Consider the following 26,427-nt stretch of genomic DNA (forward strand, 5'->3'; position numbering starts at 1 on the left):
TTCATAAAAACCCCCACTATTTGTGCTTTGCCGAATAACGTATTTGTATTCAAGCACACCCCTAGTGCACACGTATGATGTGATACACATTCCTATTCCACTGATCTACAGGCGCCTGTAATGTACTGAGAAACACAGCAATGCACCAACAAACGCAGAAGAAGAAGAAGATTGCAAACTAGTAAACATGGATGTAAGTTTTATGAGGAAAGAAAACGATTTAACACATTTGTTAGATCACAATGATCAGAGGGGTGTACTATGAAGCGAGATTAGTGGGTTAGCAAGGTGTGTTGAGCCTAAAGCCAGGGATTTCAATGTCCCAAAGGTGGCTCTTTTAACCTGGCTAGATCACCATGGTAACTTATACTGCAAACTTAACCTGGTCCGGAGCAGGTTATGTTCTGAGTTTCTGCTTAAATCGGCAATAAAAAGTGCCGTCCTTTCACTTACCACCTGATTTGCTGCAAAGTCTGTTTAACACTGCTGGTACTGCAGCTATTAGAAGTCTTTTATCATACACACCATTGATTTGATATGTCATATTGTAAATTTGTAATGGTGCAAGAGGTTAGGGTTACTTGTGGGATGAGATTTTGTTACAATATATCAAACTGTATTTCAAATTAAAAAAAACAAACAAAAAAAAACAACTAATGAAGAAATACTTTGAACCAAAAAAAAAGATTAATTTATTGGTATTTATCACAGATAATATTCAATCTATAATATTAATTTCACTTTGATTTGGCCAGAATCTAAAGTGATTTCCATTTATCCTTCATTATGGGACAGAGTAAGACCTGAATGCACTTCTTGAGTATAATGTTTAAATGTGCTGCATCACGTTTAAAGTTTAAGAGTTCTGGATGTGGGAGGAATGGAGAGAGCATTGAGTTGTAAAATGAGTATATTAACTAATTGCGTAATTAATAAATTAATGAATTTGTTTTTTAATGAACTATGAACCTGTCATGTAAATGATACATTATGAAAGTAAAAGTATTCTTTAGCATTGGTTTTGTTTACTGATGCATTCGCTCACCATGTCGGCAGATCTTAAGCCGCTGCACTGCATGCTGACATCTGATGTTGAAGCTCATCTTTCATCAGCTGCAAACAATCAGAGCATGACCCTATGCTCGATTAATTTCTCACCAGTTCACATGTTTATTCATGTGACCCGAGATGCGAATGTGCAGGTTTGCTTTTAACTTTTATATGGACATTTTTAGTCGCATGAGCAATATGCACAGTTGTGTATGTGTGCAAACTCTCTCTCTCTCTTTCTCTTTTATAGGCACACATGCACATACACAAGCAAAGAGCTTGATTCTGCAAAATGTTTACTTTACTCACAAATTAATTCTGTGGCCTAAAACTAAAACAGGACTTGTATCATGTGACATTTCCTCTGATTTTTTACCGATATTTTGCATACAATTTTATCATATAAATCCGAGACGAAACTTAATATTTAGAATGAAAAAATGTAGGAATAATAGATTATCAGAATAAATGTTACAAGAATTTTAACAGGTAATGTGCTGCTCTCAGTTGTCACCAGACCTAAACCACTCATAGCATCGACTGGGCAGGGGTCAGAGGTCATCGTTCGGGAGTCAGTGGCAAGCCGGAGAAAGATCAAGGAAGAGATTCACAACCCACTCCTGAGAAACATCTCTGAAGTGAGATGGAGGATAAAACAACATCACTTGACGACGAGATAACACCTGAACCCACTTCAGAAAGAATACTGTAACATGAGAAAAAAGATAGTGAGTTGAGATTACTTTGTCACACATTCTTAGATTAAGAATTGTTAAAATACAGGTTTAGGCAGATCTTTATCAAGAAAAGCATATTTCACTACCCTCATCTCAAATGAACCACCAGAACAGATCACTGATTTGTTACAAACTTCCTCAGATTTCACAATCATTAAATTACTAAAGCAGCTGCTGCATGTTATGAAAATCTTGGTTCCTGCTTCTGTCTTTTACCTACCTTCTACTTTTTGTATTGACAGCACACCAGATAAGTAAATATTGATTATCAGGTGTGAATGGACTCTTTCAGTTTCCCATACAGTATGTGAAAGCAGTCTTGGATATTCAGGTAAACTTGGCCTCACCCTACTTATATCCAGATAATCACATGTGTTCAGGTTTCTCACAGCTTTCATGTGAAAGGACATTTAACAAGCCTATTGATTCAGCGCTATTTACGTGTTTTCTTCCTTGTAAATTTAACTCGATAAGCTTTAGACTGACTTCACATAATCATGGAGGCCTACTCAGTAGATTTGTTACCTGAAACTTTTCATTTAAAATTCAAAGAAATAACCACTGGAGTGAAATTACTGTAATTAATCTATTTAAAGTGAAAAACAAGGAAGGTGCATTTACTCAAGTACTGTACTTAAGTACGAGATTGACGTACTTTGATGCCACTTTATACTTCCACTCCACTACATTTCAGAGGGAAATATTGTACTTTCTACTCCACTACATTTATTTGACAGCTTTAGTTACTTTTCAGATGAAGATTTGACACAATGGATAATATAACAAGCTTTTAAAATACAACACATTGTTAAAGATGAAACCAGTGCTTTCCAACCTTTTTGGTTTTTGACGTCTTACAAAAAGCAGTGTGTAGTCGGGGTCACATTTCACATGTCTATGAGTTGTTAACAGCTCCACCAAATAGTGATTTTTTCCCTCTAAACTTCTCACATGCTTTCATTTCAATAAATGTTCAAATGATCCAATATTTCAGCAAAAATCAAAGATTAGAGAAAAAGTCCAAAAACTGAAAACAGATTTGTGTATCAGAACTTTGTTTTTTCTTCTTTCCTCTCCCATTAAGAGCGTGATGGTTTTGACAATGGCTTGAACTGCCACCCTGGCTGTAAGAATGTGATGCAGGAAAAAGGCACTTGTCAAGATACTTCTATTTTGCATTTGTTTCAAATGTAATACTATTTTTTTCATTACAAATGATAACATCAGCTTAACAATTTGAGTGAAAAGTTCTTTGAAATGAATCTTTGAAAAAAGTACATGAATTTCAGAATATCTTAGTATTTAGTATGTCCTCCTTTTGCTTTAGTGACAGCATGCACTTGAGCTGGCACGGACTCCACAAGTTTGTGCAAAACCTGAAGACCCATGTTATCCCAGAATAATCTGACAATGTTCCAAAGAGCTTCTGTGATGTCACAGAATACTTGGCTTTCTCAGGTCAGGCGACTGTGGAGGAAAGTCCATGACAGTCAGGACACATTGGTCTTTTTTGGTCTTCAAGTAGTTCTTGCAAAGCTTTGAAGGGTGTTTGGGTTCATTATCTTGCTGCAGTATGAATTCTTCTCCACAAAGATGCAAACCAGAGGGTCCAGTGTGTCTCTGAAGAATGGAGTGCTACTTCTCCTTGGTCAGGGTGAAGTCAAAGTGCAGGTATCCATCTCCAGAGTAGGCAAAACACCCTCGGACTTGAATATTCCCACCACCATGTTTCACTGTGGTTTTGATACACTGTGGTATGATTCTCTCTCCTTACATACAGACTTCTGTTACTGCTATAGATCTCAAACTTGGATTCATTAGTAAATAGGACTTTTTCCAGCCATCCACTGTGAAATGCCAGTATTTGTTTGCCCACCCCAAGTGTTTGGCCTCGTTTCCCCTCCTGAGAAGTGGTTTAAAAACTGCTACTCGTCCTCTGAGGCCACTACAGACTACTGTCTTTTGACAGTACTTTTGCTAATTGGAGTTTTGTGCTCTTTATTTAGCAAATTCATGCACTGCCCTATAAGAAACCTTTAGTCTAGCCATGATTGGATGCTGAAAGAACTTCTCTTTGCTCAGAATAACAGTTTGACTTCTGACACTGATGCCATGTTTCCCACTATCACAATTCTACTTACTAAGCAATGATCTGCTAGAAACTTGAGGCACAGCCATATTTACAACCGGTGAACACTGGCTGCAGTTTGAGTTACTTGAACAAGCCTCTGATGAGTCGACGAATCTAAAAAAAAAGCTACTGTATGCACAGATCCAAAATAAATACAGGAGTGTATGAATCACAAGTATCAAAAGAAAGCAAACAAGAACTGCTATGGTGAGAAGATAAATAAACATGGGAGATAACAGCAGTGTGTTGGACTTACTGGCAGTATTTCTTACATGACAGCTTTGATCCCCTGACTTGAAAAAAATGTGTAAAGCGAAAAGAAGGTGTACCTGTCATCACCTGTCAAGCTGGTCAAACTTGAGCAGGGGTTTAAGTATGTTATGACAACAGCAGCCTTCTCTGTACCTCCCAGTACAATGACTACTGTTCTTCTATTAAACTAAGAGATATGAAGCTGAATCTGCAAGAAAGTAACTGAATCCAATAGGTGTAGATTTTGCACATTCCATCACCTGTCAAGCTGACCAGGAGCACTGAACTCAGCATCTAAAGCTCCTGCTAAAATGTGTATGATGCTGCTGGTCCAATTCAGAAAAACAGAAACAAAAAGCAAATAATGTCTGCCTTGATTGCACAATAACACTGGACTGTGAAGAGTAATGTTGAAAGACTGGTTATTACAGGAAGAGGAGGGTGTATTGTTATTGTAATGTATACCACTCGACCAATGTAGTGGTTTCAATTGCCTAAGGAGTATTTATCAAAAATGTTTTATTCACACAAGTTGCACAGAACACAATAGAGTTAGGTGTGTTGATGTGGGGTGGACGGGTCTTTCCCTCTCTCACAGCCAACCACAATCAGAAAGGTAACATGAAGTAAAACTGATTAAAAAAATCAAAAATTCCTCTTAAAGTCCCCCTCCACTCAAACTTGTGTTTTTCTAATTGTTCCAACAGTTTAATGTTTGAGCTTCACTGTACAGTGTGATGTATGTGCAGACTTTGACACTGGAAGGCTTTTTTCACATTCATCTGCTGAAAGTGGAAATTTTCTCTGTGCTCATTGAAAACGAGAGTTATGAATGTAACTAAGGTTCTATGAATTCTGGATGACCGCCAGAGTCGGTATGAAACACCTGGATAATATGCATCACGCACCTGCACAGGAGGTCAAGACATAATACCAACAAAGTCACGCATGTGTCCTGGAGCAGGCGACCTGATAAAAGGGTCTGGCACCCAGCAGTCGTCTCCTACAGAATCTTCTCATCAAGACTCCGAGTGACGATGAACATCCAGTCCTCTCTGCAAACAGTATATAGCTACAAATAATGCAAGCATTGTCTGTCAGTGCCTGCTGAGGGTGTTCAATGCCGAGACATGATGGATATCTGGCATGGCCATCTTCTGGACTGACAGGGACCAAGCAGGAGGAGGTTCAAACAGAGGGCATAATTGCTGTGATGCTAGCGATGTAGCAGTAGAGCGAGAAACACTCAGCTACAAATCCAGTCTCTGCTAGAGTCGCTGGTAATTCACACGGGTCATCCTGGTAGGTGTAATTGCATGTAATTATTATCACAGCGTTAAATCAGTAGCCAAGGAATGAAACAAAACTTCCTCTGCTCTGATTCCCTAACCATCGACACAACCATCATAATGAGATGAACAGCGAGACTGGTCGGTAAAGTATAAAACCTACAAGCTAATACAGCACATGATAGCAGGAGGCACTAAGCAGGTAAGCTAGCAAGGTATGTCTGCCGGGGAAATAAAGTTGGCTACTTACCTGGAAAAGTCCAATGCTTTGTGGTAAGAGTTTCGGTAAAATTCCTGGCGGAGATGAGCACTGGCTATGCAGCCTCTGGAGGACGGAATCGTAGCTCCAATCGATAGGTTACAAGGCAACTGGCATAAGCTGTACAGTGCTGGTGCTAGCTAATGCTAACAACATACAAGACCTGCAGGTTTAGGCGAGAAGATGAAAGGAGACGACTGCTGGGTACCAGGCCCCTTTATCAGGTTCCTTGCGTCATCCAGATCACATGTGTGACTTTAACAGAGGCTCTGTTTAGAGTGTGACGATCTCAATCCAGCAGCACACTTTTGGTGTCAAGAATGAGTGTGCCTCACGCCGTTTGCCACTCACCTGCTCAGAGCAGGTCGAAAGCTTGGTGCACATATGTTCCATAACATTTTGTCACTTTATTTGGTTAAACCCATACACATAAACTTCTCTGAAATCACACTTTTTTCATGTTTTGCTTGTCTTTAAACTTTCCAGACTGTTTGTGTTTTCGTCAAGACTGAATAAAGATTACAACAGCCAGCATCCTACACTGACGGCCTTTCCTTTACCAAGGCCTTATGAGGCTTCAGCAGTCTGAGTTAGTCATATCAAGTGGATATCTGCCACATTTACAGTCTTATTAGCATCAAATTCCCTCTTTGTGTTTCCTTGGACAGTGTTTCCCTGTTGAGCTGCGGTGGAAGTATAGTAACAAAAAGAGGGACTTAAACTGAACAGACTGTAACGTTGAAAGATATCTACTTGCTTTGACTTTTTTGGACGACTGAAGCTTCATATTAGCTTCAGATAAACTTTTAAAAACATTTTTGTACAGAGGGAGGACTCTGGATTCTGTCCCCAATCACTTACATTGTAAGTGCATTATGATATGTTTTTCAGGTTTTTCAAGTTTTTCCTCTGGTGTTCAAATTTGCTTAATGCAGCTTTAAGTTGCATTTCCACCAAAACGAAACTGACATTCTTTCCATTGTTCTGTGAACCTGTCCATTACTGCAGACGAGCGCCTCATAAAAAGTAGACAATGCTGCTGCTTCAATAACAAACTAATAGAAAAACAGAAACAAAAAGCAAAATACCTCTGCCTTAACTGCCCAGTAACATGTAGCTGTAAATAGAAATGTAGAAAGGCTGGTTGTTATAGGAACATGAGGGTGTACTATTATTGTTATGAATTCAAGTTGACTGATATAGTTGTAACTATTGCCTGAAGAATAAGGTATCAAAAGCGTTTCATTCACTAAAAGTTCTCATTTAAAGGAAAAAAAACTGCTAATAATCAAGGGGACTAATCATAATGTAAATACAGCATTTTGTTGACTTTATGGTCAAACTGGTAAACAAAACTACAAAATAAACAGTCATGAATAATTTAATGCTTGTCATTGTTTGAAAACTCATGTTTCTGTATGTATTTTATTGTTGAGTATTTTAAAGTTGAGGAACAGTAATTTCAAATTAGCTTAGGCGATAGACACAGTAGTATGTGGCACTGCCTCATGCTATGTGTATGTCCCTATACAAATAAACATGTAATAAATGACATAAACTGAAAGCAGGAACCCAACAGAAAACATTTGAGTATATTTGAAAAATGGCCATCGTATAGATGTTTGGATTTCATGCAAAATATACTGTACATACACATACCTGTATTTTTTTTTTAAATAGACCCCCCAGAGAACAAAGGATGTACAACTGAAAACTGAAAAGTGAATTTATTAGCTGCAGATATACAGTACATCTGTGCACATTCATAAACCTTGCAGTTCAGTAAACAAGAGAAAAAAATAAACTGAGTCAGAATGGTGAAATGAAAGTGTGTCATCCATAATGAGTCATCCCATCACCTGTCAAACTGGACAAACATCTAATCAGGATTATTGTTCCTCAGCTCAGTGCAGAGGAGCTCAGTATTAAAAGTACATGTAAATACACATAATGCTGCCTACATGTACATCGTGCTACTAAGAGAAAAACAAAAAGCAAAATACTGTAAAAAACATAGAAAGGCAGGTTGTTATAGGAAGAGTAAGGCATATTATTACTGTTAGAAATACCTTTTGACTGATGTAGTTGTCACAGTTGCCTGAAAAATAATGTATCAAAAATGTTTAATTCAGTAAAGTTTCTCTTAAAGAAAAAAAAAAGCAACCAGTCATTATTTATCAGTATTTCATGTGACATTACATGAATATTTGAAAGTTGGCAAACAATCAAGCAGGTACCAAAATATAACAAATTTCAGCACTTTTTGACAGACAACCGCAATTTTGACATTTTCACTTCCCATGGTTGGAAAGGTTTATACTTGCAAAATAATTGGAACAGTTGAAAACTGTCATCCAAAGGTATTACAGTGGGAATTGTGTACAAATGTGCCACACAATGACAGAACATTGATTGGGGTTAAGTTTCAATTTCTTAGTAATTTGTGATGAGAAAAGTATGCCTCCATGTTATCAGCAGTTCATGAGAAAAGCTATTGCATCACCTAACTATCATTTTTGATTTGTTATACTTTGACGTAGTTGAATAGTTACGTTTATTTGTTCACTAAAACCAGTTTTTCAGCTGGCCTATTGTTCTGAAACATAGTGCGCATACCAGGGTATTTGGCAGGACTGTCACCATTTTCTGCAGACACCCTATACCTGTATATAAAGATGCTGCAGGTGGATGTGAGAGGCAGAGAATCTGGAGACAGAGGTGAGTCTGGTGCATCATGGCTTCCACACTGATGCTCCTGCTTCAGCTGCTGCTGGTCTCACTGGCGTCTGCGTCTCATCACTTTGGGGGAACGGTGACCTTCAGCTACAAAGGAAGAAACCCTGATGGAAGTTTTAAGGTGAGAAATTTAAACTTAATATGCAACATGCATTATGGATAATGTGTGAATTTCTTAGTTTCATATACTGGAAATCACTTAACTTTTCACTTTATTACAATTTATTGTTTTCCTTTTATTACTCTATTTTACCATCATTTTTAAAAAATCTTCTTTTGTAAAGTTTCTTTAAGTACAATGAGAAGCGCTGTATAAAATTATTGCATTTATTATTTTTACTTTGCCATGGCTTTATTGATAAATATCTTCATTTTTGAGAGAGTAAAAATCCCCCATCACACTGATATTGCTTCCATGCTGTATGTATGTGCTTTTTTATTTTTCAACTCATCATGAGTAAGAACCTGAAAACCTTTTAAGAAAACATAAAAGGTTGTTTTTTTTTATCCTATTCTACAGGTGGACGTTCGAAACAGGGCAACCTATGATGGCTGTCGGTACTCCCACTACTGGCGCTGTTACTCCGGCAACTGTGGCTCCGATGTCAAAAGTCAGAGAGGCATACTTGACAGGAGTACAAATGCACCACAATATAACAACCAATGGTGTGAAACTGAGACAGTGTTGACAAAACGTATCACAAATGACAAACCTTTCCAAATGAGGTAAGCTTTTTTAATTAAGTCATATAATACTGTTCTTAATATCTATTCATTGAGTAAAGTTCATGGAGCATCATATTCCTATTTAAACTCATCCAGTTGCACATAATTGTATATTTTGTGGCTCTGCTTATCAAAAAATTAGCAACCCAATCGCCAGAATAAAATGTTGGCATTGTATGTTTCTGCAAACCACGGATACATTGAATGTCTAAGTTTCAGTGTTGGCCATTATCAGTTGAATAATTATGTTTTATACCTATGTTGACAGGTCTGGTTAGGTTTAGGCACAAAAAACACTAAGTTAGGGAAAGATCATGGTTTGGATTAAAATAAAAAAATTAGATAAAATAAAAACAGCTGCAAATGTCCCGACATCGCACTGAAAACACCCGGTTTTGTCGGTTGAAACGGGAAGTGGTCATTGGTTTCGAGGTGGTCTCCACCGTGCTCTCTGCTGATTTCCAAACTCCCTAGCCATCCACCAACCCCTTATCCTCCTAATAAGAAATTCAGCTCATATAGATCTCATGTGAATACCTTCACTTTAGAAATGTTGAAATGTTTGGAGAAATGTACAATGCCAATGTTTTATTCTGGTGACCAGGCTGAAAATGAGTGATTATTAGATGCAGTACTTCAAGAGTGTTTGTTTCCACACCTACCAGTGCAGCTAGCTGCTGTTGGATCCCAACACGTAACTCTGTTCAGTATTGGAACCTACTGACTTATGTGGATTTAGGAACAAGATCTGACACCGGGGAGCCAAACAGGTCACCAGACATTGCCATTCTGCCTTTCCTACGGTAAGTCTCTTGCAGTTAGAGTGAAACAGTATCCTTTAATCATCAGAAACTGTAGAATTTGAAATTGTCCTTCTTTGGCGCCCTCCAGTGGTTGTACTGAGAAAGACACTGTGGTGGCAAATGGCCACACAAGTCCAAAAAGACTGAAATGAATGTGCTGAAAGCATCATAGCCCTCACACATTTTCACACAAACTGTTTCTGATGTCTGCGAACAAGAACACATGCCATCAGAATAATCTGGAAAATGATAATATCCCATAAAAATCAGTGGCTTTAAATTAATTTATTAATTGAATAATGAGAGTGTTCACTTATTTTGACCATTTGTAGTGCTTAGCACAAAACATGGGGGGAAAAATGGAAAAGCAAATTTCATGTTGGGAAGAGCCACAGCCTTCACAAAAAGAAAACAATTAACAAATACTTTACCTGGAGGAACAAAGCAATTTTCCTCTCTTTTCATTATGAATTGCAGTAGAAGTGTTTCTGTGATTCTACAAGTAACAAATTATGAACTCTACTATACCACTACCAGCATTTTGCTTTATACTTTTTAATTTTGTGAAGCACATTGTGTTGTATCTTTTTGTATGAAATGTGCTATATAAATAAAGTGTGATTATTTTTATTACTGTATTACTGCATTTGCTGTTTTTCATTTCTGGTTATCCTGACGTGCATGTTTGAAATTCTGATGATGATGATTTGATCCTTTTGTTTAAAGTTAAAAAGCCATCACTAACTCATGTTAATGTGCATATTCAAGAGTTCCTCAGAACTGCCCACGAACATACAGACTGATGTCCTTTGATCCTGATGGTGACAAAGTTCGATGCAGATATGGAAATATTGGAGGTGCAGAGTGCAGCACATGCGACCAACCATCAGGCTTCCACTTAGATCAGGTTAGTTGAAAAATCAATTTAATAATATATTGTACAGTAACGGACTGATATTTTGCCTCAATCAACTGGTAAATGTTCACATTTTTAGGGCTCTTGCACATTACACTACCACTATGCCAATGCCGACCCCAGAGTTTATGGATTTGAATTGGTGGTGGAAGACTTCCCACGACGGCCGATCACACTGGCCTATACAGACGGATCCCGTTCCTCCAGATCTCCACTGACTGTGAGGAGAAAGAGACAAGCCTTTTGGCATTCTACAACCACACCCTCACCCACAGCCCTATGGTGGTGGTGGCATCCTACAACCGCAGCACCAGCCGCAACCGCAGCCCCATGGGGGTGGTGGTGGCTTTCTACAACCACAGCACCAGCCACAACCACAGCCCCATGGTGGTGGCGGCAGCAATCTACAACCACTACTGTAACACCAGCACCAGCCACAACCGCAGCCCCATGGTGGTGGTGGTGGCATTCTACAACCGCAGCACCAGCCGCACCTGCACCCACAACCCCATGGTGGTGGTGGTGGCATTCTACACCAGCAGCACCAACCGCTCCTGCACCCACAACCCCATGGTGGTGGTGGTGGCATTCTACACCCGCAGCACCAACCACACCTGCACCCACAACCCCATGGTGGTGGTGGTGGCATTCTACACCCGCAGCACCAACCGCACCTGCACCCACAACCCCATGGTGGTGGTGGTGGCATTCTACACCCGCAGCACCAACCGCACCTGCACCCACAACCCCATGGTGGTGGTGGTGGCATTCTACACCAGCAGCACCAACCGCTCCTGCACCCACAACCCCATGGTGGTGGTGGCATTCTACACCCGCAGCACCAACCACAACCACCCCACCGTACACTACAACCACAGGACTCCCGTACGCCACCACTCCTCCCCTCAGCAAACTACCTTTGCAGTTCTCTTTGCTTGGTAAGTCAGGTTTTACTCCTCATAACTGTCTGATTATATTTTTCATGAGTCAATCAACTAAATCACATTGAGCAAAAAAATTGTGTTTGCAGTAACCTCAAAATGGGTTGAGACATTCATGCATGTTGCAGCTCTGGCAAGGCCTTAATGTGTGATTTTTACGAAGGCCCATAGCAAGGATTTTAGAAATAGTGAGGTCAGGAGTCCAAGTCTAAAAAAACTATACTATAACTACATTTTTGACACTATATCTATTCTGTTATTCCTAATCAAAACTATTCAGTTTTATTGCCTGTAATTTTGTTTCCCAACATGAGGGTCTCTCATAAAGGAACACTCAATACTTTAAAAGAGTACTCTCTTTTAGCATTGCACTCCTATAATGTTATCCAACTAACAATGGACGATTTGGAAAAAGAGGATCAAAATCAATGCAGCAAAAATCAATTTTTTATTCCAATCATTCTTTTTCCTTGTCAAAACCTGGCACCTACATTTACCCGCAATACAACTGAAACCACTGACTGTTTATTTGGAGACTTGAGGGTATTATGCTAGTAGCAGCTAATGTAGCCTGGAGCTGCTAGTCTCAAGCAAGGATGAGAGGTGGACTACAGAGGTCTGGATTTTTTTCATTTTTAGACTTGTAGTCTTCAGCCCCAGTCAACTCTGACTCAAGTGACACCTAATGAAAGACACTTGCTGTGACATCACTAGATGCCTTGGTGTGGCCAAACTGCAAAAGCTTGAAAGTTTTGACCCATAAAGAGCAGCACAGGGGCAGTTTTCTGACAGGTATTGAGTACATGTTGCAATTTAGAATTAAAAATTGATCTCTTTCTGAACTCCAGTGGACCCACCTGCTCCCTCATGTCAGGAGGGAGAGTACCTGCCAAGGTTTGTGAATCCAACACCCCAAAATGGAGAACGCATCCATGCAGAGGTCAACAAAGAGGTGGAGATCAGAGTGAAAGCACAAGCTAGATACTCAACGTAAGTGAGAACCAAAGTGATCAATGTGACAGCAAAAATTCTCACTAATAACATCAGTAATCACGAGGAAATCTCTGGTTTCTTTGTTTTTTTTCATACAGAATACATGATATCATCATTAGTGGGCCAATGAACATCAGCAAACACAGGACCACACATGACGAGTTTGTCATTAGGTGGACGCCTATTCCAGAAGACTTGGGAGATCATTATCCGATCTGCTTTGCTGTTGAATCATTCACAGGGTGAGCCTTGGATTCATTTCTTCTATGTTTGCATTAGTATGTTTGTGTAAAACTGTTAACTATTTTACATATTTTACAGGTCTGCTGTAACCGCCAGTCAAAGAACATCCCGTCACCAACACCATTACCACCCCACCCCATCTTCACAGTAAGTGACATTTCTCTGTGTTTGGTGTTTTGTAAAGTACGTCATCAATAAGGCAGAATGCACCTTTCATGTTGTGACTGTAAAATGAAAATTGAAGAAAGCTATGATAAAAGATGGAACCTATCAAATTGCTAAGATTTAAAATAATTAAACTCAAAAAAGCAAGCAAATATGTATAAAAAGTTAAATCTAAAATTCAAAGGTAATAGTATCTGTATTTTCAGTTTTTTCAATTTTCAAGATTTCATAATTGTAAGAATAGACTTAAAAAATTGCAAGCTAGATTAAATAGAGCTTTGTCCAGCCATCAGTTTAATGAATACAAAAATATTCACACCATCCACCATATATATCTTTATACCATATCTTTATTCTCTAATTAGAGTATCTTATTAAGTTACCTAAAATATACACTTTTGCAAGTTTGATTGTATTTAAGAGACAACAAATAACAATAACATATGGCATTACTCCTCTCAGTTAAAGTGTTAAATCAATGTTCACCAATGCTTTTCAGGTCCGGCATCTATCAGTCTGAGATGAGGTGCGTTCTGGTGGACGTTAAGAAGGAGGAAGGTGAGTCAAAGGCCTACTTCAATGTCAAGATTTTGTAGTGTAACTACAACTGTAGTGGTGTATATTTTCACCAAATATATTACCTGCTAAATGCTATACATACGTTTTCAAATGTAGGCCCTGTTGCTGGTGTAATATGCACAACATGCAGTTTTCAGCATAACGTCGGAACAAAATGGTTAAAAAATATTTCCCTTGCTCTAGTTAAAACCAACGTGATCTGCACTGAGTCCACAATGACAGTAGAGGTTGAGAAATCTTCACTCTCTGGACTCCATGAGGATCATCTGCAGCTCAGTGATCCCACCAACACCGCCTGCAGCCTCCAACACCACTCAAACAGCACACACGTCATTGCTGTCATCCCCCTCAACGCCTGCGGCACTCAGCTTGAGGTAATGAAGGGTCATTGGTTTCATTATATGCTGTTTGTGATTTCTGGAGCTGCTTTGAGGACTGAATAAATAACTTTTTACTCTGCAGGAGGATGAGGACTACCTCATTTTCAAGAATGAAATCACAACGGTTGACAACCACAGAGACCTGATCACCAGGAAACACCAGCTGGAAGTGGAGTTCTACTGCCAGTACCCCAAACAGGGAAATGTGACACTGGGTTTCACTGCACACAGGAAGAATGTCACAGTGTGGGAGAAGGGCTTCGGCACATTCACCTACCAGTTTGAGTTCTACCAAACCAATCAATTCCGAACCATGATCAATCCAAATTCATACCCTCTGGAGTATGACGTAGGGAGCAGGGTCTACATGGAGATTGAGGCCTCCTCTTCAGTCAACGACACTGAGCTGTTTGTGGAGTCCTGCTGGGCTGCACCGTATGATAACCCCAACTACTGGCCAACCTACCCCATCATTGAAAATGGGTAGGCATGAGTACACACCCTAATGGTGGCAGAGGAAATAGCAGAACCTTTATGAGAAGTTTGTATATTCTTCTTGTGTCCAGTATATGTGGGTTTATCCTGGGAGCTCTGGTTTCCTTGCACAGTCCAAAGACATGCAGATTTGGTGAAGTGGTGCCTTTAAATTGCAATGAATGTAAGCATGATTGGTTGTCTGTATAAATGGTGACCTGGGTGCACAGTACACCAACCACCAGTACACCACCCACCAGTACGCCACACAATGTGAGCTGGGATTGTCTCCAACTCTCCATCCATATTGAAATTAAATGTCAATCTATCTTCTACCAGTGTGTTTCTACTTGTAGATAGTTATCTCCCTCTACCTCAGAGGTTTACCTATGTGATATGAACATGTCTTAATGTCCTAATACCTTAAAAATCTCTGCTGTACTTACTTCACCTCTTTGCCATAACCATGTTTCTTTTCCTTATCCTGTAAATACCCTCAATAGCATATTTATATTCTGCCCATATAATAGCTTCCATTGTAAGGCTTGGAGTCACAGACACAAAGTTTCATGTCTCTTTTTGTTTCTTTGGCTAGGTGTAACGTGGACGAGACTGTTAAAATCCATTCCACCGACAATCGGAGACAATTCAGGTTCTGCATGGAGGCCTTCAAGTTCATTGGAATGCATGACCAGGTAAGGAATTAACTATTCAGTTAGACTGGAGCAAATTACTGTGAGAGGTTTTGGTGATATGTCTAAATGCTTAGAAGTGATAGTTTGATACTTTGTGCTATGTGCTTATTTGCTTTTTTCTGAGTACAAACAACTCAGCTATTTGTTCACTTAGCAACACATCAGTATATCTGCTGATATAATAACAACATATCCTGTTATATTCAGGTGTACATCAGCTGCTCAGTCCTGATGTGTGAAGCAGGGAACCCCAACACCAGATGCTCACGGGGATGCATCAACTCTACACGGTCAGGCAGTCACCACCATCATCATCGCAAGAGAGAGGCCGTCATCCAGAGTGCAAGCCACTTTGTCTCCCAGGGTCCACTGCGCCTAAGGAGATCAGCAGAGAGCACTGAAAACACAGGTATGATTACATGAAACATGAAGTGTTCTCTGAACAACACAACTGCCTTGTTTGTCTGCCTCAAATTCAAATTGTTTCTCTTTTCTCCAGTGACCAACCTGAACCTGAACCTGAACCTGGTATTCATCGCTGGATGTCTTCTAGCAGCTGTTGGCATGATCAGTGCAGTGGTCATGTACAAAGCCAAAATGTCAAAGGTCAAATACCAACCTTTGCCTGTATTTGAAAACTAGGACAGCAGCGTGTGCAGAATACCAATTTCATATTCATTATGTTTGAAACTATAAAGCAATTTTGATCATTTCTGCTATCAAATATTGGGTGTTCATGTATCAGAAATAACGGGTGATTTATGTGCACATCTAAATGAATCAATTTTATATTGAAGATTAGGTTCACATTTTTTTCAAATCTATCTTAAAACAATACTCACTTGTTCATTTATACCTTAAAACAGTTTTTGGTTGCTGCCATTGCTCCTCTTGTTCATTCTGGGTGTAAGAGGATCCTTTCCTGAGGTGATTCGATATATGAAATGATGGACAGAATCCAGCCCTCGTTCGGTGTAAACATTGCCTCTTAAGTTCAGATGAAGCTTCAGCAGTCTGAGTTAGACAAATTGAGTGGTTATCTTTCAAAATTACAATATTTTTAGTACAAAATTTCCTCTTTGTGCTTCAATGGGCAGCGTTTGGTTGCTGAGGCATGAAAATGCATTTCTATACAGAACAAGCACTATGGATTTTGTCTACTGTCACCTATATTGAAATTATTTTTGAAGAAATCTTTATGTTGCTGGTATTAACAGGAGAAATTGTTGCAGCAAAGAAAAATCTTAAACTATCATTTAACATCCTTAAAAATGTCTACTTTGTATACACTGAAAAATACTCCAGAGAGGAACAAAAAGTGTGTTTGAAACTTGTAACCCAGAAAGTTTTATATTGAGCCACACTGAAAGGATGATCAGCTGGCACTGCAGCTGCTGGGTGATTGTTCATTTGTGGTGGTCAACGCTGTGGGATGTCAAGAAATTTTACCAGAACTTCTACTATTCTGTACTACAGTATGATTTAAAACAATAACATTGATTGATATGTAATGTGTAATCCTGTTTTATCTGTTATCCTGTTTATCATTTCTATGTCAAATGCTCTCATTACATGAGAAAAAAAAATGAGGAGACCAAAGTCAATCTTGATACTCTTGCTTAATTAATCAATAAAAATTAATGCTCTCTTAAATATATGTTCACTTTTGTTCACTTTGATTTTTTGAAATCCATTACTTTTAATAATTTTAAGTTGTTGAACCTCATCACTTTTTATATGTGGACCTACCGTGTATACTGACAATTAATTAACCAACATTCAACAGAATGATAACAACCACAATAGTCCAGTAATTGGATGTTATAACTTATAAAGTACACAGGAAAATTATCACTATGAATAACTATTGTTAATGTGAAGACCTTTAAACTTAAGACTAAGAATATTAAAAGTGGCTTATTAAGTTTCAAGCTCTTGCATGTAGCCTGACTCATCACCAATCCTCCATTCACAGACTGCAATCCTGATATAAAAGCCAATATGAGTGCCATGGAACAATGAATCATTAACACATAATACTCTCTGCCATGGTCCAGGATGGCCAATGTGGTGATTAAAGCTGCAACTATTTATTACTTTCATTATCAATTAATCTCGTGATCATTTTCTTGATTAATCGATCAATTGTGTGGTCTATTAAATGGTGAAAATGCCCATCTAAAGCCTGAGGTGACATCTTAAAATTGCTTATTTTGTCTCAAAAACACAAAGATATTTAAGTCACTAGGTTATAAAACAGAGGAAATCAGTAAATTGTTACATTGGAGAAGCTGCATTCTGAAAATGTTTGGTAGTTTTGCTTAAAAATTACTTCAATTACTACAATTATTCAGTTATCATTTTCAACTAATCATTTACTTATACTGATGACTCATGTTGCCACAATGTAATGAAAAACTAAAGATGATCTTTAAATAATAGGTTAAAGTATTTAACCTATTATTTATTAAAAAGGCAGTAAAGGTAGGCTTTGATTTAAAAAGAACTATAGCAAAATTCTGTGTGACAGAGAGTTAAAAGACCTACAGCCAGTATTGGATAGGTCACTAATCGGTCTGTGGAGTTGCTGTAACTTGCTTGCAGTGTTAAAAGATTGTGAAGTAATTATTTAATGGGTTCTGCAGGTAATTAGTACATTAGTTTATTAAATAAATGGTGTACATTTGCACCTTTGAGAAAGACCTGCATATTAAAATGTCACCATCAGACTGTGATCTGTTTCAGAGATGTAGATTTTCCTACTTTTCAGCCATTACAATTGCAGGTGTAATGTGATTACCTTCAGAATACCTTTCTTCCAAAGTCTGGAATCAAAGTTGGTCAAATTCTGTCAAAATGATTCAGTTATTATGCTTTACAACCCCTACTGAAGATAATTTCAGTATTTTTGTAAACATCAAAATACTGTTGTCCATCCTGCATTATAAATGCGAGTTTTGGTGCATTCATCACCACAAGATGGCGCAAGTATTCTCTTTACTGTGAGTCCTATGTCAGCATGAATTGTTTTATCAGCAATTTCATCTGCAACAGCTGAATGTAGTTCACTGAAGTTTCCACATCACACTTGTGTAAGTTGTATACTGGAACACAACTGACTCAAAACTAATTGTGATGTTATAAATCATGCTAGGTACACCCCTTAAAGTGAGATTTAAGGTGAGCAAGATAAACGTTCCCCCTACAGCAGATGAATATGAAAACAAACTCTGTACATACATCATTATGCACAGAGAAGAGATCAACATCAAACTGTAGGAACAAGAAGAAAAACTTTTTGTGTGGAGGGGGGCTTTAATGTCATTAAACCCCAAGTAGCTTCAATGAAAAATGAAAGTCATCAAATTGATACTATTATAAAGTTGCTTTAAAGGAATAGTTTTACACTTTGGGAAATACAATAATTATTAACTTTCCAAAGTTCAAAAATACACTGTTAAGACAATTAGTCAAAAGTTCATCAAATTTATTTGTTAATTTTTCTTTTCAAAACTCACTTGCTTTATCAATTTCAGTGGTAGTCAATCATCTATTGCTTTGTGTTTGAGGAGCCTAATACTGGCGTTATTTATGAAATGTCACACAGGAAGGTCCATGGGAGGTGAGGGTTCATGTGAATTTAATGGACTCATGCTTCCAGTTCATCCAGGTGGAAAAAATGCCAACTTTGGTTGAATTATGCTCAAGCCGGCAAACGTGATCCGGTGTGAGACAAAGTAGATAGTCCTGCACAGAAGGAAAACCTAAAACTGCAATAGGATGTGCATCAATGGCTACGTTTTTGTGTGCACAGCAGTGCAATTATGGCCAATAGTGAGATTAAGACATTAGTGCAATTATGCCATTTACATGATTGCAAAGGTGACTCCCTTAAATAATCCCATTTACATATAAACTTAGCACAAAAAGTAAGGAAATTTGTGTTTGTTAGAGTATTTCTTTGTTGTAACAATGCTTCTTGGCAATAAATCTTATACCGTTGGAAAGCCTGTTTATTTCCCTTTTAAATGGTGCCACATTTGTAAGGAACATGCATTTGTGGGATGAGCAGCAGAGCTGAGTATGCGGGCTGCGCCCATGAAAAATTTGCCAAATCTTCTTTGCCAATGCCAAACAGCTTACTCTGCCATTGACTCTTGTTTGGTGTTTGGTGGATTGGGTGATTGAAGTTTGAAGAAACAAGACATATTGGCAATTTAACAATTTATTCATTTAACAAACAGGAGCCTTAGTAGTGTGTGGAAGAACCATACACAGCCACAACAGCCTGGCACCTCCTCCTCATGCTGGTCACCAGCCTGGTCACACACTGCTGTGGGATGGCATCCCATTCTTCAACCAGCATTTGTCGCAAGTCAGCCAATGTGGTTGTGTTGGTCACTCTGGCACGAACAGTACACCCAAGCTGATCCCACAAGTGTTCAATGGGGTTGAGGTCAGGACTGCTAGCAGGCCATTCCATCCTCTCCACTCCCAAATTCTGGAGGTAGTCTCTGATAAACCCCGCTGTGTGGGGGCGAGTGCTATCATCTTGGAGGATTCACTGTAAAAAAAAAAAAAGTTATTTCACAGAAATTTACTGTATTATTTTACAGGTTTTTTTTTGTTTTTTCTACATTAAGTGTAAATGCCATAAAAACACAGTAAATTATTTTTATTAAAAATATTCACCATAAAATAAAGGCTGTAATCTGTAAATTAATATAATGGAATATTATAGTTTTTTTAAAAAGGATTTTTCAATAACTTAATGGTCTTGAATGTTACGTTACATTGAATTCTATGTAAAAATACAAATAATACACATCCTATTATTGAATGTAAAATTAAGGCAACTTTCTGCTTTTTAATTTTAAATTTAATGTATAAAAAAAGTAAAAAAAAGTAAAAAAAAAACACTTACTGCCAAATAACGGTAAAAAAACCTTTAGTTATTCTACAAAGAATTTTTTTTAAAAATACAGATATTTACTGTAGACATTATCTGCATTTTTACAGTCCAACTGTTGTAAAATAAAAGCAAAAAAAAAAAAATTGCTAGAATGCTAAATAAATGTATAAACGTGCACAAAAAAAAAAGAAAAACATCGCAGAAATACTTTAAAATTACCTAATTTAAATAATGGCTTGTTTTATACAGTATTCTTTTGTAAATTCATAGAATTATCCAATTTATCCTTAAGACTGCCCCATCAAAGCACAAATTTCTGGATGTAAAACACAAAAAAATTATGTAAAATTATATTCAAATTATCCTCCTTTAACACCCATTAATGGTATCTTGAGAGCTTTAGGCTTTAATTGTATGTGATTATCTCATCTATTTACAGTAAATTCATGGTAAAAAATATTGGTTTGATACTGTACAAAAAAATAGGATCATGCGAAAATGGCTTACAAAAACATAATTTTAATAATCATTACCTTATATAAACATTATCTGAAAGTAATTACAAGCAAAATTATTGTTATGACCCGGCCTAAGAGAAACCCTGGCGCAACATGAAAATGACACTCCCTCTCCCCAGCTGCCAAAAAAAAAAAAAAAACAGCAATAAAGGATTTTGCAGCCTTTAAATGTTTATTTCATAGTTGCGGTTTCAGGGTGAGTTAACAGCAAAACAACAAACAAAAGGGAACTAAAGCTAATCAGCCTAAAATTAAATGTAAAAAAAACAAAAATACAAATCACTGACATAACTCCTAACTTAACAGAAACAGGAGGAAAGATATTAAAAAAAAATGCCATCCACCCCTACAGAAACTGGGCTGTAAAATATATTTACAAAGTTATTTACAATACTGTACACAGTGGGTCAGAGAAGCAGAACAACATCAACAACAATAACAATAGATACATGACTAGCAACAGCAGGAACAGCAGGAGAAGGACATCCCCACGTCAGTGCGGTCCATGGGGTTTCCTGCGGATGAGAAAGCACAAAGAACTCAAAGAAGAAGTCAAGTTAGTAACATGCATTAATGGTAAATGAATACATACAGATGGAGAGGAGGAGAGAGGAGCTCAGTGCATCAACAGAAGTCCCCCGGCAGTCTAGGCCTATAGCAGCATAACTAAGTGCTGGTCCAAGGTGAGCTTGGTCGGCCCCTGACTATAAGCTTTATCAAAAAGGAAAGTTTTCAGGGTGTCTGCCCCCCCGGACCAAATCTGGAAGATGGTTCCACAAGAGAGGAGCCTGATAGTTGAAGGCTCTGCCTCCCATTCTACTTTTGGAGACTGTAGGAACCACCAGTAAACCTGCATTCTGGGAGTGCAGTTTCCTAGTGGGGTAATAGGGTACTATGAGCTCTTAATAGTTACAGAGATCAATGGCATAGAATCAACAGCAAGCATGCCAAAAGTTGTTACAAAAAATGACCAGCAGGTGTCACACTGAGTATATAAAATTAGGACCCAATGTTATAAAATATGATTCACAGAGAGGTTTACAGGTTGGAGGATTATTCTCTATTTTTGGTTTTATCTTCAGTTTTTGAGATATCTGTCTCTGAGTTTTCTGCCATCGTCCCAATTCAACGGAGATGCATTAAAACGTGACATTTAAGACTTCAATAGTATCACGTCTTTCTAAAAACAATGTCCCCACTTACTCTGGACAATCCATAGGACACATTCTCAACAATTCTGAGTGGAAAGACTTTCTACTAAACTAATCTGACATCTTTTTACAGTATTTTCTGTGGATTATCCACAGTAACAGTCACACTTTCTAGAAAAACACACTGCTGTTGATTTTAATTTAATGTAACTTTTGAGCGCTGTGAGAACCACAAATGAAACTCCATTGAACTGGTGTGGTGACAGACATCTCAAACACTGGGCAAATAAAACCAAAACTATCTCCATGACTACACATATCACAAGAGGTTACTCAGAAAATGTTTTTCTGCAGTTTTGGGTGAACTGGTCCTTTAACAAATAGACCGATTAGACACCAGTAGATGCTGTTAATTTGGCACTGGAGTAAGTTCTTCATGAAATCTGAAGAGGATTAAAGTCTATCTGTTGTATGAATACACAGTGAAACACTGAATCACAGTTCAAAGAGCAAATATTGAGAACAAGAGAGAAGTAGTGAAGTAGTGATAAATTCAGTCTTCTACCACTTTTCCTAAATGGAAAATTAAGAGTGTCTGAAACCAGAAACTGCACAGTCTTATTCATATATTAATAACTCCTGTCTGTGTTTGATCCAACAAGATGAAAACATGACAAATAATCTGACTGACAGTTTAACTTACTCCTTCACCTCTCTGCCTGTCAGTCTCTGTCACTTATTGACTAATGTGTTCAATCTCATTACATTCTCATTTCATTAAATTGTGTAACAGTAAATATAAAATATATACATAAGGAAATAAATGAATATAAATTTGATTTATTGTTGACTTGATGTGTGTGTTGAATTTGTCGTCTGATTAAAACAGAACTGTTGAAATAAGTTGTAGGAAGTCTCTGGAATGTAATTAGTTCCTCTGGTTCTGACATGCAGACCTTCCTGAGCTGCCTTCAGCCAGCTCTCTGGCTTTTCAGGTGATGTAACATTAACGCTACAACAATGACTAAACAATGTTTTTAATGTGTTATTTGAAAAAAAAGTTGAGGAAGAAGAAACTCCACTTATGCTAAATGTACAGGTGTCATAAGGGAAACTTCCCTATATTTTAAAAATAAAAACAATTCATCATCTTCTGACTTAAAAAGATTTTAAAAACACCAGCTGCAAATATGAATTCCACACATGTAACATAAGTAATGTTTAAAAGTAGCTTTTCATTTAAAATCAAAAGCCAACCAATAAATTAGCCAAAAGATTTTAAAAAAATGTGTCTATTACTCTTTTTGTTTGAGGTGTAATGTTCACTATAATAGTCTAAATATTCAAACAATACCCACACCTATTTTAACTTACTAACTCCACTGAATTTGATTCTCAGTTGGAGTTTGAATGTGAGCAAGACAAATTAACAGCTAAACCTGAGAGGTGGAAACTTTGATGTAAAGTTCATTTCACTGCTGCACATTTTGCATGTCAGACGCTGCCATCCAGTGGTTCCACTGCAGAACAACATTCATGTTAAGCACAGTGACATCTGCTGCTGGGGAGCAGGAAGGCCGTCATCTCTCCTCACTTCTTTCTGTCTTTGTGTGTGTGTGTGTGTGTGTGTGTGTGTGTGTGTGCTTGTCTTTTTTTGTTGCGGTGATTGAAGGACAAGCAAAACCAGCTCAGCTAAGTTATGTGTTCACACACACACACACACACACACACACAGAGACATGTTATCACTTCAGAGGACATTACATTGACTTACATTCATTTCCTGGAGATTTATCCTAACCTTAATCCTAACCAACACATGCCTGACAATAACCTTAACATAACCCTAAACTTACCTTAACTTTAAACCAAGTCTTCACCCTAAAATTAATGATTTACATTAAAGGGACCTGCTAAATAACTCTGGCCCTTCAATAAACTCAGTGTAATAAAGTGAGCAAGAACCTCTGGGATGTAGTGGAGGAAAAGAAGAAAGTCTCCCAAAAGTGATACTTAAATGATAATCAGGACAAAGTCCAAGCTGAACTGAGGTGAGTCGACCCAGACTGACAGGTCGGCAGCCTCTGGCCTGAATGTTAATCAGTGTCTGTATCTGTCTGAATAACAACAAGCATTACCACTGATATTTTAGTGAAAAGGAGTTCTCTGCAGATCTTCCAGCAATATGCAGCAGAATCAGGTGATTCTAAGACCAGGAACAGCAAACTTCAGAGAAATGACTCGAGCACACTGAATGATATTACATTTAATATCACAAACAGATACAGTCTATGGAGCAGACTAATGTTTCCAAACTACTTTTTTGACTGTGATGAAGACAGTGAAAAAGAAGAAGATAACTGAGTTTTTTTTCCAGCTTGCTTTATGTTGTCTTTACTCTCTACAATCATTTCAGGTGTCAGAAGCTGGTAGGAGAAAGCACAAGCAACTCATGCTGAGCAATCACAGTCCTTGTGGTATCTCCACACTGTAGCCGCTGGAGGCTCAACCTATAGTTATATTTTAGAAGAGACATGTTAGCTGCAGGAAGCAACAGAGTCAACACATGTAGCGTCCCTTGGTACACCTTAATGCAGAAGTATAAATTAAGCTTAAAATACTAGAACCTCAATTGTACTTGATTTAATAAACTTTCATTTACCCTTATTTATATGTGTCTCTTGTTGGTTTTCCCAGGCTCTACTCCAGTCTGGAGGTTGGTGGTAATGCACCTCTTGCTTTTTGGTAATGGCTGCAAATAGCAAGGCAGAAGATACTTTTTCTGTGTTGCCACACCAAAAATCTGTGTCCATTTGCACAACAGCAAATACACGTCCCAAAAGCAGTTGTGTTCTAAGAACTCTTCATACAATCATGAAAATAAAATATTGGTGTTTAAAAAAGAAAACTGGAACAAAAGACTCACTTCAGACAGCATAATGACATATAATCTTTTTTGACACAGTGCATCAAATCATAAGTTCAAACCTGCAGTTAACAAAACTGAAAATTTCCCAAATTATAGGCAGTTTGTTAACTGCTTCATATCTGTCCTGTCATTTACATCAAGTCATAGATTTTTATCCCTATAACACCCACTGTAACAGAAAGAGATGAACGCAGGTGGAGAAGGAAGGAAAGGGAGAAGAGACTTGGAGACACGGGAAGCAACGGATGTGAGAGGGTTCGCTCCACAGAAAAGTTGGTCATGGGAACCTGAGGACGGAGACTACTCGTTGAAGCAGCGTGGATACACCGAAGGAAAGGTGCATCTGGGATGAGGAAGCAGACAGACCACAGCGGGACGGGCCAGGCGTCGATGACGGAGACTTGGTTCAACGCGCACTATTACGATAAGTAAAGGAACGTGAACAGGCTACTCGGAGGGTGTGTGTGTGCTAGTGATAGTCATATGTCACTTGATTGAGGATATTTATTTTCCTCCTTCTACAGCGGCTCCGTATATAAGGGCAGGGCTTCCTTTCCCCCTCATGTCACAGAGAACTTGAGTATCCCCCTTCCCCTATCTATTTATTGGCCTACACCATTGGAACAGACATAAAGGATTTTTTAAATTCCATTTTAAAGATTCTTGGTTTCCACAAGCTTCTTTTAAAATAACTCATTCTTCTTCCTGTTTTAACAACTTGTGAATAAAATTCCTGCATTGTCACTGTGTGTGCGTTGTATTTTTTAACATTGGAAATTCAAGCTGGTATTTTTAAAAGAACCTCACACTTGTGTGACAATTACTCATTCCTTGTAGTTTCACTGTTGTTTAATGCAGAAAATGTACTTTGGTTATTTACCCTATTTGGTGAAGTGAGTCACCTTTGTGACCGTAGTGAGACTCAGATATAGATGGGTGGCTCATACAGGCCCCTTACGTGATTCACTGCACTGTTGAGTATCAAACATAAAACCAGACACACCTGCTTGTCACACAAAATGTTCAATGCTAAAACACCTGTTTGTCTCCCTTGTCAACTACAAGGAAGTGAAGAAGAAATGCTTCAGAGATTTCTTATAAATTAATTGTTTACAGAATTTTCCCACAGGTATATAGTGGGATAGACTAACCCCCAAGTTCTCAACATAACTTACATTGCTGATGACAGTTAGTGTGTTTAGATGATAATCAATTGTTCTTCTGTGTTTTAAAAATATACTCACCCCCATATTTTGTTAATCTTAATCTTACTTTTTAGACAAATTGATTTTACCTTCATAAACAAATAAAATCTGCATGTATTGTCAATAAGAGGTGGCACATAGATGTGCCAGATGATGATGATGATGATGATGATGATGATGATAATAATAATAATAATAATAATAATTTAGAGTCCTATCATCAAAACTATGTTTGAAAGAGTTGAGTACACCCCAGGCTGGTATATACTGATTACAAAAGCAAAGCAAGCTAAGAAAAAGGTCATCAGAAACCGGTTGTTCAGGTTTATTAAATGCTTTCGAT

The 26,427-nt window shown here is 38.0% G+C and overlaps 1 protein-coding gene across 1 annotated transcript; it reads left to right on the forward strand.

The window, feature by feature from the left end:
• The first annotated feature begins 6,487 nt into the window (after window positions 1-6,487).
• LOC122986962 lies at window positions 6,488-17,026 on the forward strand. Its single transcript, XM_044358524.1, has 14 exons — window positions 6,488-8,575; window positions 8,975-9,180; window positions 9,846-9,983; window positions 10,752-10,890; window positions 10,979-11,837; window positions 12,689-12,830; window positions 12,932-13,075; window positions 13,155-13,223; window positions 13,741-13,799; window positions 14,004-14,194; window positions 14,283-14,683; window positions 15,270-15,369; window positions 15,577-15,778; window positions 15,869-17,026. Exons 1-14 carry the CDS (start codon window positions 8,453-8,455, stop codon window positions 16,009-16,011), a joined length of 2,916 nt encoding a protein of 971 aa, XP_044214459.1. The 5' UTR covers window positions 6,488-8,452; the 3' UTR covers window positions 16,012-17,026.
• Window positions 17,027-26,427: the final 9,401 nt, after the last annotated feature.

Source organism: Thunnus albacares, chromosome 1, assembly GCF_914725855.1.
Source record: "Thunnus albacares chromosome 1, fThuAlb1.1, whole genome shotgun sequence".
NCBI classification, from domain to species: domain Eukaryota; kingdom Metazoa; phylum Chordata; class Actinopteri; order Scombriformes; family Scombridae; genus Thunnus; species Thunnus albacares.